Source organism: Malania oleifera, chromosome 5 (genome assembly GCF_029873635.1).
Source record: "Malania oleifera isolate guangnan ecotype guangnan chromosome 5, ASM2987363v1, whole genome shotgun sequence".
In the NCBI taxonomy this organism is placed as follows: Eukaryota; Viridiplantae; Streptophyta; class Magnoliopsida; order Santalales; family Ximeniaceae; genus Malania; species Malania oleifera.
Window position 1 is genome coordinate 99448202 of NC_080421.1, and position 17460 is coordinate 99465661.

At 34.8% G+C, this 17460-nt stretch overlaps 1 protein-coding gene and 1 pseudogene across 2 annotated transcripts in view; both read right to left on the reverse strand.

Annotated features, from left to right (window-relative positions):
* Positions 1 to 326: 326 nt before the first annotated feature.
* LOC131156064 (pentatricopeptide repeat-containing protein At2g15630, mitochondrial-like) lies at positions 327 to 2702 on the reverse strand (annotated as a pseudogene).
* Positions 2703 to 11441: 8739 nt separating this feature from the next.
* The window catches only part of LOC131156152 (dol-P-Man:Man(5)GlcNAc(2)-PP-Dol alpha-1,3-mannosyltransferase), a 38640-nt gene continuing 32621 nt past the window's right edge, over positions 11442 to 17460 (reverse strand). For both annotated transcript variants that reach the window (XM_058109610.1, XM_058109611.1), the window contains 2 exons: positions 11877 to 11933; positions 11442 to 11778 (listed from right to left, as the gene is read on the reverse strand). In XM_058109610.1, the coding sequence (XP_057965593.1) occupies positions 11607 to 11778; positions 11877 to 11933 (229 nt within the window). In that variant the 3' untranslated portion in view covers positions 11442 to 11606. The remainder of the gene's footprint in view (positions 11779 to 11876; positions 11934 to 17460) is intronic.

Consider the following 17460-nt stretch of genomic DNA (forward strand, 5'->3'; position numbering starts at 1 on the left):
ATTTGTAACTTTTATATAAATATAGAGCAAATACAAAGGTACAAATAAACTTTACAAGATAAAGAAAACAAAGTCGTACAATATTAAAATCAAGCATATTCATAGCCCTATAAAATACTTCACAAAGAACCCCACAACCAAAAATTCGAAAATCAATCATCACAATATTACTCAAAAATGTAGATTTCTAAATTCAATGAATTAAAATAGCTCATGTCTAAAGTTTAAAAAATAAATGTCAAAACTCTCTCAAATGAGCTCTCCTCCTTGAAAATTACTTCCAGTGTTCAAGGTTGAAACACTGCAGCCAACAAGATGATTGTTGATCATTGCTCCATGAAACTATCTACTTTCTCTATTCCTTCAATCAATGAGATATATGTGCTGTCATTAGGGGTAATGCCCTTACTTACCATTTCCATAAGGAGCTCTTCTGCATGATCTCTTTCCTGGTTCTTGCATAAACCTTGTATAAGGGCATTGTATGTAAGAAGGGTGGGATTGAAACCTATGCTCAACATCTCATCTCAAACTCTAAAAGCATCCTTCATTTCACCTCTCCTACTATAGCCACTAATGAGGGTGTTGTAACTGATGTGATCAGGTTTAATTCCCTTTTTCTTCATCTTCTCAAGAAGCTCACGAGCTTCTTCAACTTTCCCCTTCCTACAGTACCCTTGCATTAGGGTGTTGTAGGTCACCTCATCTGGTGAAACACCCTTCCAATCCATTTCATTTAAAAGCAAAAACACACGTTCCATATTCCCAGAAGCACAATGACCATCAATCAATGCATTAAACATCACAATGTCTGGGGTCACACCTCCACCAAGTATCCTCTCAAATAAATTGTCTGCCTCCTTCATTCTGCTCCGTTTGCTCAAAACATAAATAAGGGATGTATAAGTTACCCGCATGGGTTGAATCCCACTATGTAACATTTCATCATGAAGCGTGAAGGCTTTCTTTGCATTCCCACACCTGCAATACCCATTGATGAGAATGTTAAACGTGATGACATCAGGTAATACTGCCTTTTCTTGCCTCTCTTCTATCATGCCATCGGCTTCGGCCATCCTGCCTTCCATAAACAATGCATGCATTAGCAAATTATAAGTGGAAACAGTGGGCATTATGCCCTTCTTACCAATCTCATCCCTGTATCCAAAAGCTATATCTAAATTGCCTTTGTTACAATACCCATCAATCAAAGCATTGTATGTTAGAGCTGTAGGAACCAACCCATTCTCCTCCATTTCACCGAATAGTTCAGTGGCTTCCCCAAGTCTTCCCCCCTTGCACATCCCAGTGATGAGTGAACCATACGAGTACAAATCAGGCTCAAGGCCTTTATGTCTCATTGCATTAAAAATCTCAAAAGCCCCTTCAATTTTCCCTTTCAAGCAACACCCGTGAATTATTGTATTGTAAGTAACAACATTAGGCTTAAATCCCAGCCCCTCCAATCTCCATAAACCCAATGAAATTCTTTGCCTTTTTCACTTTCCCTTCCTTGCACAGCACATTAATCATTATATTAAATGTATACACACTAGAGCTGATCCTCCATCTAGACATCTCTGCGAACAAAACCCATGCTGTCTCAGTCTGATTCAGCTTAAGAAACAAACTCAACATATCATTACAAGTTTCAATCTTTGGAATGATACCCTTACTTCATCATATAGAAACACTCGAAAGCCTCATCAGCTCTCTTTAATTCACAATATCCTTTTTATCAGCAAATCAAAAACAATAGAAGTCGATACATTCAAGCACTCACGAGCACACGCCAACTCATCAAAAACCCCACGGTTTGTCACAGTACGACTATAAATGACTCGCTTAAGGAGTTCCACAGCAGGTTTCGGAGATGGAAGGCGGGAGACTATGACTATAGCAAGGCAAAAGCATTTGATATCGAGTTCGTGAAAATCATGTTGATTAATGAAATTGAGAATGGGTTCTGGCGTGGACCGTAGATTGAACATAACGGTGGAGATTACGGAAGGGTTTTGATTAGGTGAAATCTGTTTGATTAAATGCCACTGAGAAGACAATATTGATTTCTCGAGGAGCCGCTCAGTGACTGGAGGAGAATTTGTAGGAACACCCAGAAGTGGATTATGGGTTTGTTGCGGCGGCTTTGAGAATGAAGTTGAAGAAGAAGACAAGTGAGCTTGGTTTGTGGGCGAGAGACTTGTGTGATTCAACGGGCGAAGAATGATGGGCCTGTGAGTTCTCATGTTCCGGCGGGAGCTCTAAGCCTCTGATTTTTGTGAAGAATCACTAATGTGCATGCCCGTGTCCGTCACATAGAGAGAGAAGGGAGTTCAATTTGTGAATTCTGTCATGGTTCATTGGACAACTTATTTATAAGGATAGCTAACCAGGCCATAAAGGGGAAGTATGCGATTTTTGAAGAGAGAGAGAGAGAGAGAGAGAGAGAGAGAGAGAGAGAGAGAGAGAGAAACTTACCCTGATCTGCAAACGTCGACTGGGAGAGAGAGAGAAACTCAACGGCCGGAGCCAGAGAGAGAGAGAGAGAGTACTGTGAGAAAAGGGAGTTCGACCGGCTGAACCGCTGAAGTGCGCAAAAGCAACTGGTGCCTGGCGATGCTCAGCTGCCGGTGCGGTGGTGCCGCTACCGCAGTCCACAAGCTCAAGACTGCAACTCATGAAGAACGAAGGATTCATTTTCCTTCGGCTTTCAGACCAATTAAAAGAAATCTAAATTCAAAACCAAACGATTAATTGTAATTTTACAATTATGAGGAAATATTAGATGTATGGAGTGCTTATATATATATATATATATATATATTAAATGTGATAATTATATTATTTTGGCTTGAATTTGTATTGGATTTTAAAAAAATATAATATAAAATTATATTAAATTTTGTTTAAATTCATATACATCTAAATTTAAGGTCTAAAATTCATGCTTCTAAACATACCATTAACATATCTAATAATTTTTTATCATAAATTTAATATAATTATTTAATAATAAATAAAAAATATTAAACTATAGATTAATGTATTGTAAATTAAATATAAATTGACTTAGATGGATCATATTAAATTTGAATAAATACTTTTGTCTTTATTTTATCCATACCAATATTATTATAAAGGGATTCTCCTAACATATACATTATATAAAAGGGATTCCCCTATTTGTGTGGACTTCCTAAAACCCAAAATAAATCTCATGAAAAAAAAATTTTTTGTTAAAAAATTAAACAATTAAGGTTATAAATGTGAAAACATATTCCAATCCACGTTTAATCATTCTTGAAAAATTAGGAAACAATTTTTCTTCCCTTTGAACTCTCGATCGGGTGAATTAGCATAAAAGGATTCATGTGGTCGACCCAAAAAAAAAAAAAAGGCGTCGTTTTGGCTTTCCAATCATCCCAAAACGGATTGGTCCTCCCTTCCTTTCTCTCCGCATCCTTTGAAGCACCCTAATTGGTGAAACGTTGGTTGGTCAAGACTCTAGACCTATCGCCGGCCAGTCAATAACCCATCCTCAGTTATTGCCCAGTCGCCCATTGACACGCCGCACACACGAAGAACACTCAGAGGAGACCCCGAAAGACTCTCCCTGCCTTGCATCTCCGGCCACCACTCTAAATTTCAATTTTCTGACAATGGAAAAGAATCTCTCTCCCCCGCCATTCTATCCTTTCCCAATTTGACCCAAGCTGAGAGATAGCCTTTACTTCCACTGCCAGCAGAACAGAGACACACAGAGAGAAGGCACTGATTCGAGACAGATGTCGAACGTTTCTGTTTTCGACCATATATATCAGTCTGTAGGTCCTCTCTCTCTCTCTCTCTCTCTCGTTATATTTCGTGTAATCAGCATGCATGATTCCTAGAGTAGATTCCTCTTTTTTACTTCTTCTCTCTAAGCTGCAAGAATGTAATTTGCACTAACTGATGGATGCATGGATAGTCTTATGCAAGATGGCTGGTGCATCTGAACATACGGCAGCATGCATAGGCACTAATGGATAGAGGCAATGTGTGCATGTGTCTTGTCTTAAAAAGGTTGAATGCGTACGTACGTACCTGCATGAATGAGCAGTGGAAAGTTGGAAATGCTAGTATAAATGGAAGAGTGTGTCTGCGGCCACACAGATACTTGCAGGGGCCGGTAGGCATATTGGGATATATTAATACTTATATCGACAGGAGTACATGTAAGGGATGTAATACATAAATGTTTACAAGCTTAGGATATGGATGCTTATGAATATCAGCATGGACGTTATTATGGTAGGTTGAATCAAGATGACTGATTTTCGCATTTTCACAAGCTCTCGACATAATTTTAAAATGATTACTTAACACTTTTCAAAACCCTTAGCATTAACAAATATCAAGCTGATAATATTATAACTAATATCTCAAAATTTTCCTTTTTAGTGAAATCCTCAGGATAAAATTAATTTTTTTTTTAAATATCTTTGTCTCTTTTTAGTCTTTATGATATTATTTTAAGAATAATGAATTTTCATGTCTATATGCGTGTCTATTCTTTATACCATTTTAAAAATTTTAGCCCTATTGATTTAAATTTTTATTCTATTACCCAAGAGATTTTACATAATTTTCAATACTTTTTTAATATGTTCATACCATAATCTATCTTTTTATGCAAGAAAAAAAATTCAAATATGATAATAAAAATGAATGTAGTTATCAATTTTTAAACAATAAAATAAGAAATTTAAGTGATATACTTCTTTTACTCTTTTAAAGAAATAAATATTTTGATATAAAATAAAATAAAACAAAAGTAGTCATATCTTTATTATATATTTGATTTAATATTCCATGTGACTACTAATTTTCTTTTTTTGTGTATATATATATATATAGAGAGAGAGAGAGAGAGAGAGAGAGAGAGAGGGAGAGATCATGAATTTTGGCAAAGGGAATACTAGACATGTTAGCCAAGGCAGGGGGAAATTGGAGTAGGCAACCTAATTGATAGATTTGAAAAAACAAAAATTGTGGGGGAGCTTAATTAGAGGGGGCGGCTGCCCGCTCCAATCCCCCCTTACATCCACCCCTGTTCCCAAACCCTCCTTTGAATACGTAGACCAAGACTACAAGTTTTCTTGACTTAAATTTAACTTAGAGACCAACAAATTTATAGTAATTAAGTGATCTAACTATACCTACGAAACAACAGGTTACTGACAACTCTATTGAATTTTTATATACCCATAATCCCAACATACACTCACTCAATTTGACATTCGAGTTGAGGTGGTTCGGACCAATAGCAGTTTGGGATACGTTGACAAGCATATACCATGGCAATTCCATGGTCTATAATGTGAGCAACCACAGGCAACAATACTAGTACACAACAAAAGAAAGAATTTGGAGTTTGAAGCTAGGATCTAAATCACCCAAATGTCATTTGAAGGTCTTATCTGGCTCATCCCAATGCAAACCTTTAGTTTCCCTTTGCTTTTGAACCTTACTAGTTAGCTCGTTAACTCTACCTCCCATAGTCCTGATCAATGCCCATGTAAAAATAGCATCTAGGTCAAAGATGAAGACTTGATATTGAGCTAACTTAGGAATCTGAAGCAGCTCCTCATACTCCTCAATAAAGGGAAATTAACATGTCAATCATACCAAATATGCAACATTTGTAGACGAAATCCCAATGTTGTATCATGAAGTCTAATACCTTTCAATCAACATCCATCCTAAAAAACATCCATAATATGACTACAGTACGCTGTGAACTTTTTTTTATCACTATCGAATAAGCAGTTCCAACAGTTTAGTGGTAGTTCAAGGATATCTTCTTCACTCGGAACCACATTCTGTCTGGTAAGGAACTTTGACACTCAGTTGGAATGGTATCTTTCTTAGTAGCTTGATGTCACTCTAACTGAAAGTAAAATGTAGTCCCAAGAAGGGGGGGGGGTGAATTGGATTTTAAAAAATTTCTCTTAATTCCTTTTAAGACTTTTTAACCTATTTTATTTCTTTTAACCAATTCATGACTTGTTTATTTAATTTTTCAATCACACAAGCACTTAGTTTCTTTTATACAATCAACAACATAGCTATTTAAACAATCAAGTAACCAATCAATCAACCAAACCAATTATCCAAAACACAATATTCAAAACAAGATACATAAGATACAAGATTCCAGGTCTTGTTTATTTGCAGCCCTAAAAATATGAAAGTTTGATTCAAGCCCTGTAGAGAATGTAATTTGTTTCTCAATTTAATATTTAACAAAAACATTCACACTCTTCCCAGAATTTAGAATTCAAATAAACTCTTAGTTAATTTATCTTTGGGATGTTAACCAAGTAACGTACTCTCGTATGGTTTCCGTAAAGTATGGTTTAACCAACGTACTCTCTTTCGGTTTCCGCAACCCAAATCAAAAGTAGACTTTAAGTTTACTTGATCTCCAAATATACGTAGTATATATGATTTAAGAATTTAAAGCATCTATGCAATCAATATATGTGCTGAAAATAAAGAGCAAGAGAAAGAGAGAGTGAGATCGGAATTTTTCGAGGTTCGGCCTATACCCAGCCTACGTCCTTGCCTTTGGCAAAACACCAAAGGATTCACTAAAATCAGTTCCTTTGTCGGGCGGAACAACACCGTTTACACACTCTTTTAGTAGGCTATAGCCGGCCTTTCCAAGTGATATCCCCTCACTCGATCACTGCTTCAATTAGGCTAGAGTCTGCCTCTTTAAGCGATATCCTCAGGCTTAGTCAAAGATCCAAATAACCTTGAACCGTCAATATCTATAAGATACAAATCAAATAGATGTGTACAAAAAGTGCTCTCACAAAAAGCTGATTAGTACAAGTTATATCTATATATTTTAATCAAATTCACAATATGGAAATATGAAGTTCAAGAAGATATCACCGTAAGCCTTCTTTCTAGGTTGAAAGAATTAAGAGTACGTTCAGAATTTTCTTGATAAATTCACAGCAAATCTCAGTAGTGAAACTTGGAAATTTGATTGCACAAGAGAGCTTTGAGAGAATTGGGAGATTTGAGAGCAAGAAAGCTTGTTTGATGTATTTTCTTGGTATAATTAATACTTAGCCTTGGGGGGTTATTTATAGATGAGTAATCAAGTCTATTTTGTGCTCCTCAAGTGTCTTGAAGTGTCCCTCAAGTTTTCTCAAAGTTTTGAGCCCAAGAAATATGAATTTGAATTTCAAAACTTTTAAAAAAAATGACCGTTAACAGTGTTCAGGCGCCTAAAGTCTCGAGGTCAGTCGCCTGAAATTTCAGAAAATTGTGTAATTTTTAAAGTCAGTATAGGTTCAGGCACTTGAACTCATAGGGTTAGTCGCCTGAGGTTGTTCTGTCTGCTGTTCAGTCTTCTGAAGTTCTATCGTGAACAGTGTTCAATTTGCTGACAATTTCGACCTTACTTTATTATTCTAGTCATAACTTTTTCTATACAACTCCAAATTAGGTGTTCTTGGTGTCAAAAGAAATGTAAAATAAAATTCTACAACTTTCATGTTGAACACTTTTTAAAATAATGAGTTTTTGATAGAGAAAAATGCACCTTAATGTGGATGTAGAAAAAATGACAGCATTTGGAAAAACCTTTATTGATGTTTTTCATTCCAAAAATAATTTTAACCTTTTTGAAATATCTTTTGACCTTATAAAAATATTGTCCAAGTATTTTAAAAGGTATGTAGGTCCAAGAAGTTAACCTAATAGTTTTATGTATCCATATTGAAATTATTTGAAGTACTTACATAAAACTTCCTTAAGATTTCTTCAACTCTTAAAGTCTTCATGTATGTCCTTGCTTTGAGTCCATCTTTTCTTCAAGCTTTCAATGTACTTTAGGCTTTTAGTAAGTTCACTTTAATATGCATGCTCTCATAATCTTGAAGCTTTATTTAAATCATCTTTAAATCCATGTTTTGACTCTTTTAAGTTTTATTTGATCTTTGTGAGCACTTTGACCTTACTTTCACATATGTGATCCTTGTGAGTTTTGAAATATCACCACTCAACCAAAAATGTTAAGTTCCACTTGTTTGTTAGCATCAAAACAAGATTTTAAACCTTATAAGGCCAACACTAACTAATATGCCTCCTCTAATAATCTAACTTCTCCATTGGCATGTTATATACCTATATATGCAATCAAATTGTAAGATAAAAAGATTAGGGTGCTCCTAAAGATAATGTCAACAACTCCATGTGTCTTAACGTACATTTCATTTATCTTAAAGCACTAAGGTTCTAATCTTAAAGGTATGGTATATAGTTGTCTAGTGCATGGTAAGGCCCTAATTAATACAAAATCTAAAGGATCCTAAATTTTTCTTTGAAGAGAATAAATCAAGTGAGGGAATTTTCATGAGACCTATACAAATGACAAAGTCCCACAAAGGTCCCACTATTTCTTCTCTTTCCTATATCCTAAAGGGTAAGAGTCTGAGTATAGGGCTCTATGTAGTGACATGTGTGTGAATTGGAGCAACATGAAATGCAAATGCATGAGCATGACATAACATACACATATAGCATGACATAAACTCACAACATACATACATTCATAACACATACAAAAGATGAACAACTAACACGTATAAACATGAAACAATTAACACAAAAATACATCAACAAACACACAAGAGGCGGTTGAGTCATTACAACTGTTGACACTGGACTGAGGTGACCATTTATTGCTAACTTGTTTGGTCATCATTTTTAAAAAATAAGGTAAATAAAACCATGTCATCGATTCTCTAACCCACTCTTTTATTTTGAAAATGGACTCGTCACTTTATTTTATTTTTGAAAAAATATATATAAAATAAAGAAAATCATATCATCAATTCTCTAACTGACTCTTTTATTTTGAAAATGGAGTTGTCACTTTATTTTAGTTTTTTTAATATGTAAAATAAAGAAAACCTTTATCAAAGAATTTTAGGTTCTAGGGTACCATTATGAATAGGGAAAGTGACTCTTTAATTCTTTTCCTAAGCATTAAAAGGCTAGAACCCTAAACATTCACTTTAAGAACAATTACTAATCTTACCTTGTGCGTGTGCCATCCTCAAAAAGATTTTTTTTTAAATCAAAATTCGAAAGAGTTTTACAAAATAAATAATAATAATAATAATAATAATAATAATAATAATGGAGAAGTTAGAGACTCATCAACCACTCTCAAAGGTTGATCGACCATGTCTTGCTCTTGAGTAAGCAAGTCAACCGTCCCCTAATGAGCAGGCGATCGGTTGTAGCAAGTTGTCACCCTTTTGTTTTTTCAATTTTAGAAAATAAAGGATCCTTTGACCCTTTGGAAAGGCTTTCAAGAGTCTATGTAGGGACCTATGTCCCATGAAGACTCTACTCATTGTCTTTTCAAATAGCCAAACAAAAATAAATAAACACACAAAAACAAAACAAAACAAAACGTAACAAAAATTGTGTTTATAAAGTTATGGCTGCATCTATATATTGGGATAGACAGCCTAAGACCTAAGTACCTTTTTATAAAGAGAGATCAACCCACTTGTAGTTCCCCAAAATATTCTTAATTTTCATTTAAAAACATTTTGGAGTTTTAAAAAGAAACCTTTAATTTTTTAGAAAAGTCAATATCTTTTTAACAAAAACATGATTTTTTTTCAATAAAAAAAAAAATAGCTGAACTAATAAAGCCTTGAAATCTTTGAAATTCTAGAAAACAATAATTTTTCCACCCTAAAGTCGCATTATGAGTGTCACTTTGATTATTCAGATAATCAGCAGAATTTATCAAACACTTTAAAAATTGTATAAATAAGGCACTGACCCAAAACTCCAAGGGAAATCTAGAAAATGGCTAAAAATAGCCTTTGAATAAATCAGTTAACTGTGCATAAATAGTCACTTGACTGCCTCCAAAAGGAAAGCCTGTCCCCTCGAGGTTAGTTGACCGCTTGCATGCAATTTTCATTTATCGGCAATTCTAGAAATCGGAACATGAATCTAGTCTACTACCCATACTAGATGACCTGCTAATATAAAGAATTAACATGCATAATATAGATAAAAAAAAGATTTATAAAATCATTTTTGATTTTTTTTGAAATAAAAGACATCAAAATCAATTTGGTTGGAAAACCTACATGCTCTGCTTTCCCAAAATACTAAACACATCACCTTACACAAATTGACATTCAAAATATTGCACAACATGAAGAAACTACACAAAGCACACTTATGGACACATGATTAAGACACAAACATGAAATCTACAAGGAGGATGAATGCAGGACTAACCTGAAGCATGATTAACACTGTAGGCTAGTGGGAAAAAGTTACAAGAAAGTAAGTGATGAGATAAGGAATGAAAATGGAATGAGAAAATGTATCTCCAAAAAGACCACAAACGCATGAAGCCTTTAAATTTTTTCAGTGCCAACAAGCCATACTTTTCCCTGATTAAGGCATGCCCAAAATGATCTCATATAGGCCATGCAAAAAGGAGGAAAAGGAAGTTGACAAGAAACTACCAGCATCTTCATTCGTTGTCTCACACATGACAATCATAAGAAAATAGCTAGACGAAAAATCTCTTTTTCCACAAGCAACTTTTTTTTCAAATTATTATATTCCTAAATAATTTGATTACATTTTCAACATACTCCATTTATTTATAGAAAGGCGTTTTGCAAAATCAAATATAAGCTACATGAATGACGTATATTTAAATTTAGGCAATTTTAAAACATATTAGATTGGATTTACTTATGATGCATGCAAGCAAATTTGGAATTGTTTCACAATTCTATTTCGACAGCGATAATACGAATTTCACATTGTTAACTCTTGTAATTAACACTTTTACTAAAAGTGTGCTTGAGTTTTATTTCACTTTTTTTATTTTTTTATTTTAAAAAAAGATAAATAACAATCTTGAGATTGTGGAGAATAAAACCAAGAAAAATAATTATTTAAAATTAAATGCATAAATAATCTCAACATAATTTTTATTAGATTCATGACCCATTTGGTTTGAGTTTTTTTTTTTTTGAGAAAAGAAAAAGAGGAAAAAATAAATTTTCCATTATATTTTCTCTATGCATTAAACAGTATTAAAAAAATAAAATTTTATTTTTATATAATTAAAAATTGAAAATAATTATTTATTTATTTATAAAATCAAATTTGTATTCATTAATTTATTAACTATTTTATTTTCCTTCTTAATTACTTTCCTCAATAACAAAACTTAAAAACATTTAAATGTCGCGCTTTGTTTTAATGAAAAGAGTCCATTCATGAGGCACAAAATAGAAATGCCCATTTGCTGCCATAACAGGTGGGGTACTTTGGTCATTTTTCACGTGAAAAGTCACAGAAACATAGAGAGACGAGCACCACAGCAATTTCAAAATTTAAGCCTTAAAAATTAAAGTCAAAAGATTCTGCAAATGAAAGCTAGCCCGCCGCATGAACACTCCTCAAGAAAAAGAGTTAGAAAGAAATACAGCCCCAATCCATCCCTACTCCTGAAGAAAAAACAAAAGGGGGCAAAGTCGCATGCATGGGTGTCATTTGTTCTTGCTTCTGTTTGAAGATTTGTCAACCGTGTATGGATATTCGGGTGGGGCAACCCAAATGCCCCACAAAATAACTAGATGGGCACAGAGAAGCAGAGCAGATGAGAAGACATTTGAGGGGTAAATATTCCAGCAGACCTCCACCATTGTAAACAGCAGCAGACTGCGCATGCAAAAACATTAAAAATGGATGAAAAAATAATTGTGTTGATGGATCGTATCTACAAATGCATGCACAAGCTTCATTGTCGAGCTGCATACCGTAGTAGTGTAGGAAAACTCGCCCTCCATAATAAGTACGGTAAGCTATAGAAATACCTACAACAAACGACACCAAAAATTAGATGTCATCTTGTTTCATCTTAATATGAAAATGCTGAGTTCAAAATATCAAAACACTAGGCACGACATTGTTTCTCTCATATGCACACATGCATTGGTGCTGATTCCTCCAGAGATGCCAATTGAGCATCTTTCGTCCTATTTGGTGCGCTGAATGAGTATCCCTCGTCATAGAAGTAACTAACAAGGAAATAATTTTGGCATATTGCCGCCACAATAACAGCGAAATAAAATAACATAAAGATTGGGCATAGGCATTAAGAAATTCAAGCATGATTTGGTGTTACAAGTAACAATAATAATAATAATAACAAAAAAGTCCGCAAAGAAGCGAAATACAATTGGGTTAATCAGAAACCAATGTATTACTAACCAACCAATCATGACAGATGAGGGGTTAATGAAGCTCAGTAGACTGACCAATGTCTCCAGCCAATAATACCCAAAGGTATCTTGCAATTTCAAATGGATATATGTTGTCAAATGGATTTCAATTTGCAGTCTTGAAAAGCAGAATGCAATAGGCATTAAGATAATAGGTGTTTCAACAGATCATATAAGCTACATCTTTCAATGGCATGGCAGAAAAACAAAACATAGAAGGCCAATTGGCAGAACAAAAAGTTAGATCTGTATCTCTAGCTGATAGCTAAGAGCAGGATAGATAAATAAAACCAACATTGGAAGAAAGATGCGCCAAGATTTGCCTATTTTGATACCAAGGACTTGTCCAACCAAAGGAGTTCAAGAGGGTGAGAACTGGTAAGGTCAGCAAAAACAAAGGAAAAAAAATATGCCTGATCACCTGAATATTAGAATGTTCCTTGCTTTGTAGCCCAAAATAAAATGACCCCAGCTGATGGAAAACATATAGCCAGGCACAAGTCGGAATTGTTTGGGCGCAATGTTTTGAAAGGCACAGCCGTGAAGCAAGGTATTTTCACCCTTATGACGCAAGGCATAAGCCTTTGGGAATTTTATTTTTTCAGATAAAAACATGTAAAAAATTATATATTTTTAAATAAATAAAATTCTGAAAATTTGTGACTAAAATTCTAAAGAAGAAAGTTTAATTTGTGACCACTTGTTGGCCATTCGAAGAAGATTGACTTGAATTCATTGAGGAAATCATGCAACAAAGTAAATTATGTTCATGATCTAAGGATCATCTCTCAATTCCTTTGAAAAGATTGAGGTTCAAGAGTTCTAGAAATCAACTCTTAAGACATTCCTTTCACATAAATGCGTGATTAAAATTTCCTAGCCTCTAACTTGAGATTCACACGTCCAAAATGCATAGACTTCAACTAAAAAGGGCAAAAGGCTTGTGATGTAAGACATGAAGCAAGACCTTGGGAAGAGCCACGTTGGAGAATAATTAAGAAGAATTGGTTTTAAGGATTGTTGGGTTCAATTCATAGTTATAATGTAACTAGTATAATATTATGTGTATTTTGGGGATTTTTTTGTAATATTTTTGTAAAGTATGGGTTTGTTTGTAACTCATGTAGTTTTAGGGGTATGTGTGTGATTTTATGTATGTAGGCTTTGTTGGCCTAACAAGGCTTACGAATCTTATTTTGATGATAAAAAATCAAGGGAACTTAACATGTTTTGGTTAAGTGATGATGTTTCAGGTAACTCAAGTATCAAGCTCAAGTGACCCAAGTAACTAATATCAAAGTGCTTGACAAAAGATTGAACTTAGTGACACAAGATCTTATGAAGTTAAAGATGAAACTTAAAGTCAAGCTCAATATGAAGAATGGAAGTTATACTGAAGACTTAGTGATTAGAAGAGTCATAGTTTTTAAGAAGTCTCATGTAAGTATTTCAAACATTTCAATATGAATGAATGAAGCTCTTAGGTTTCTTTATTGACTTAGAGACCAAATTTTGAAAAAACCCGGAAAATATTTTCAAAAGTCTCAAAGCAATATGGCGAGTATAAAAGTTAACAAAAATTTTTGGAAACAAAATTGTAAAAGCATATGTTGTTGCACGATCAGACGACTGACCTATTTTGGTCAAGCGACTGACCTTTTTATGCTAAAATAAATTGGGAAAACAGAATAGGCCCAGTCAACTGACCCTATGAGTTCAGGCAACTGACCTCATTCTGACTTTGAAATTTCGCTGGATTTTAAAAGATCAGGCGACTGACCCTGATAGTCCAGTCGACTGAACTTCGTAACAGTCAAATTTAAACAGCGAAGAAATGTTTTCCAAAATAGATTGCTTGACCCCCAAACTTTATGAAAACTTGGGAAACACTCCAAGTAACTTCAGAAATACGAAAATTAAACTTTTCCCATCTATAAATACATGTTATATCAAAGAATTAAATACAACAAATTCCTACAATCAACATTCAAGCATAATATTTTCTACTCTTCAAAAGTTTTCTCGCTAAAACTCTTGTTGAAGTTTCTACTAAGAATTTGTTGATTAAAGCCTACGGTTCTTTGCGTTTCTACTGAGTTTCTTAATCTAAGAAAGAAACCCGGTGACAAATTCTTGAGCTTCATCTTTCTATATTGATTTTGATTGAAGTATTTTTTTATTCTCTTGTACTAATCTGCTCTTGCTGAGAGTGCTTTTTGTACACAAGAATTGTTCTTGTTTCTCTTGTTGTTTTTGACGGTTCAGGATTGTTGAATCGTTGGACTACCGAGTGTGGGGTATCACTTGGAGAGGAGGACTCCATCCTACTTGAAGGAGTGTATAAACGGTTTACTTCGCCCAGTTAAGGGATCAGTATAGTGAAATCCTTGGGTGATTTGCCTAAGGCGAGGAAGTAGGTGGGTACAGCCGAACCTCATAAAATCTCAGTGTCTTTCCCTTCCTTAAAACTTTCTTTAATTTTCTGCATATATAAATTGCATGGATATTTACTTAATTGCTGGAAATTAAATAGTTATTGGGAATTGCGGAAACCTTGATTAAAGGAAGTACGTTGATAAATATCAAAGTTCATTAACATACTTAAACTCAAGTAACTCGTTTGATATCAAAATCTGAATTTTGGAAGCTTGCTGAAATTTCTATTTTGTTTCATAATGTGAGATCAAGCTTACCTTGTTGATTAGATTGACATATTCAAAAGCTAAATTGAGTTTTGATTTTGAATTAAATTGCTGAAAGGAATTTGCAACTTTATAAAATAAAATCTCTGGAAATTGGATTTGACATTATCACCATTCACAAAGTTCAAAGTAAATATTCTGAATATTGAAGTTATTGAAATATAACTGAGATATATCTTGTGAATTTGAATATCTCATTGAAGTTACGTTACAAGGAAATTAAGATCAATATTTGAGAATTCCATCTTGATATTTTTTATTGAAATCTGACTTGTTTAATACTCAGCTGATAGGAATCTTATGTGATTACTTCATTTATTTTACACGACACTTCAGATTGGTTTATTGGAACTATTTAAGTTATCATTATTGTTGAGAAGAAAAATTGATTCTGAAATTTGGTTATGTATTGGAGTATTGGATTAAAAATCTGAAGTGCTGAGTATTAAAACTGAGTTTAATAAATCATTCGGATGAGACTTACAAGGACACTAAAGATTGTTTTCTGAAATTAATATTGTCCTTCATATATAAATCTGATCTAGAATTGTTATCCATTGAAGCAATAAAAGTTGAATACGCAACATCATATTTTGTTGGTTAATATAACTAAGGTGAATTGTGTTGCTGGTTTGAGAGTATGATTATAATTAACTTAAGTTGAAGAAGGGTTATACTTGAAGAGTTTGCAAAGAAATTTTAAAATCCAAATTCAACTCCCCCCCCCCCCCCCCCCCTTTCTTGGGAGTACACCTTACTTCTCAGGATTTCTTATAAATAGGGTGTGAAAGTCACGTTGTAAGTTAGTTATTGATGAATTTGAATTGGAATTGAACGTGAGTTCCCCCCTGGTATCTCCTCTCTCCTCCCTTCCCTTTCCTTCCTCTCTACTATTTCTTCTAAATTCTCCCATGGCTGCAGAACCTTGATGCTGCCCCTGCATCATTTGGTATCAGCGCCCAATATCAATCTCTATTCCACCATTTCAGTCCATCCATTCTCCCTCACCCTCCTTCTCTTCTCTTCTTCTCCCATGGCTGCAGAACCTTGATGCTGCCCCTGCATCATTTGGTATCAGAGCCCAATATCAATCTCTTTTCCTCCATATCAGTCCATCCATTGATTCCATTCTCCCTCACCCTCCTTCTCTTCTCTTCTTCTTTCTTTTCTCTATTATGATCTCTTGCTCTTCCTTAATTCCCAGCTGCCCAGCAGCATTCTGCTTTCTTTCTTCTTCTTCGTTTCTCTCCTCCTCCTCTTCTTCTCCTCTTCTTCTATTTCTATCCCCATAATTCCCTTAGTTCTCACAGTTTTCTTTCCTTTCTTGTTTGCTTATCTGAACTCTCTCCTCTATTTTGATTCTATTTCCTCCTCCTTCCCACCTTCTTCTCCTTCTTCTCTGTTCTTGTCTTCATTCTATGCTTCTCCCTCTCTTCTATCTCTCTCTGATTCAAGCTTCCGGTTTTTCTGTTCTGGAACTACAGTACTTTTTGAAAAAAAGAAAAACACCAAAAGGAAGTTTCTGAACATCTTCTGAAATTCCAGTCGTGTCTCCATTTCTTCAAACACCACTTTCCAGCCACCATCCTGCAACACAACCACACAGGTCACACCATCAAAGACAGAACACCCCGACACCCCTTCCCCTATAATTTCATTGCCTTCCGATCACCAGAACAGGCTCACGAACCAGCCAAAAGGATTCCAGGCATCAACCCCCTTGAATCCCTTACTTTTGGTGATTTTCTTAACACACTGCCACCACCAATAAACTCCTCATCCCCTGATCTCCTTTCGACCAAAGTTTCATCGCTGCAGGTGCCTCACTGGCGGACGCACCCCACGCGCTGGCAACTGCGAGTGAAGATTCTGCCGGACTTCCTCCTGCTGCCAGAATCGAGAGAGATTGGTTCTCACAACGAAGTCTTTTCTCCATGATATTTTGACATGCAGCAAGATATTTTGACTGAACACTACATTGCAAGCAAGCATGATAATTTTTGGCAAAAAACCCTAGAAATTGTCACTCCAGCATTAAAAATCAGGTTTTGTTGCGGTAATTTGTGAGCTCTCTTTGTGAATTTGTTTCATTTCAGCAGGACGACCAATATCAAGGTGAATTGACGACAGTTTTTGAGAAATTGGGAGCAAGGCTTGTGGGAAATTGTGTTAAAATGCTGTTGGTGATATAAAGCTGCAGCATACACACATACACACACACACATATTCAGCAACATGGTGACAAATTATAGGACAAAGGAGTGCCATTTATCATAGCTTGGGCACAAGTTCAAGTTCTTTAACACCTTTCTCAAATGTGGAGAAAAAGTTTGCAAAATCATTATTGATGGAAGAAGTCCAATGAATGTGGTTTCCATAAATGGGGTCAATCGAATGTAGCTTCATTTGGAACCTCA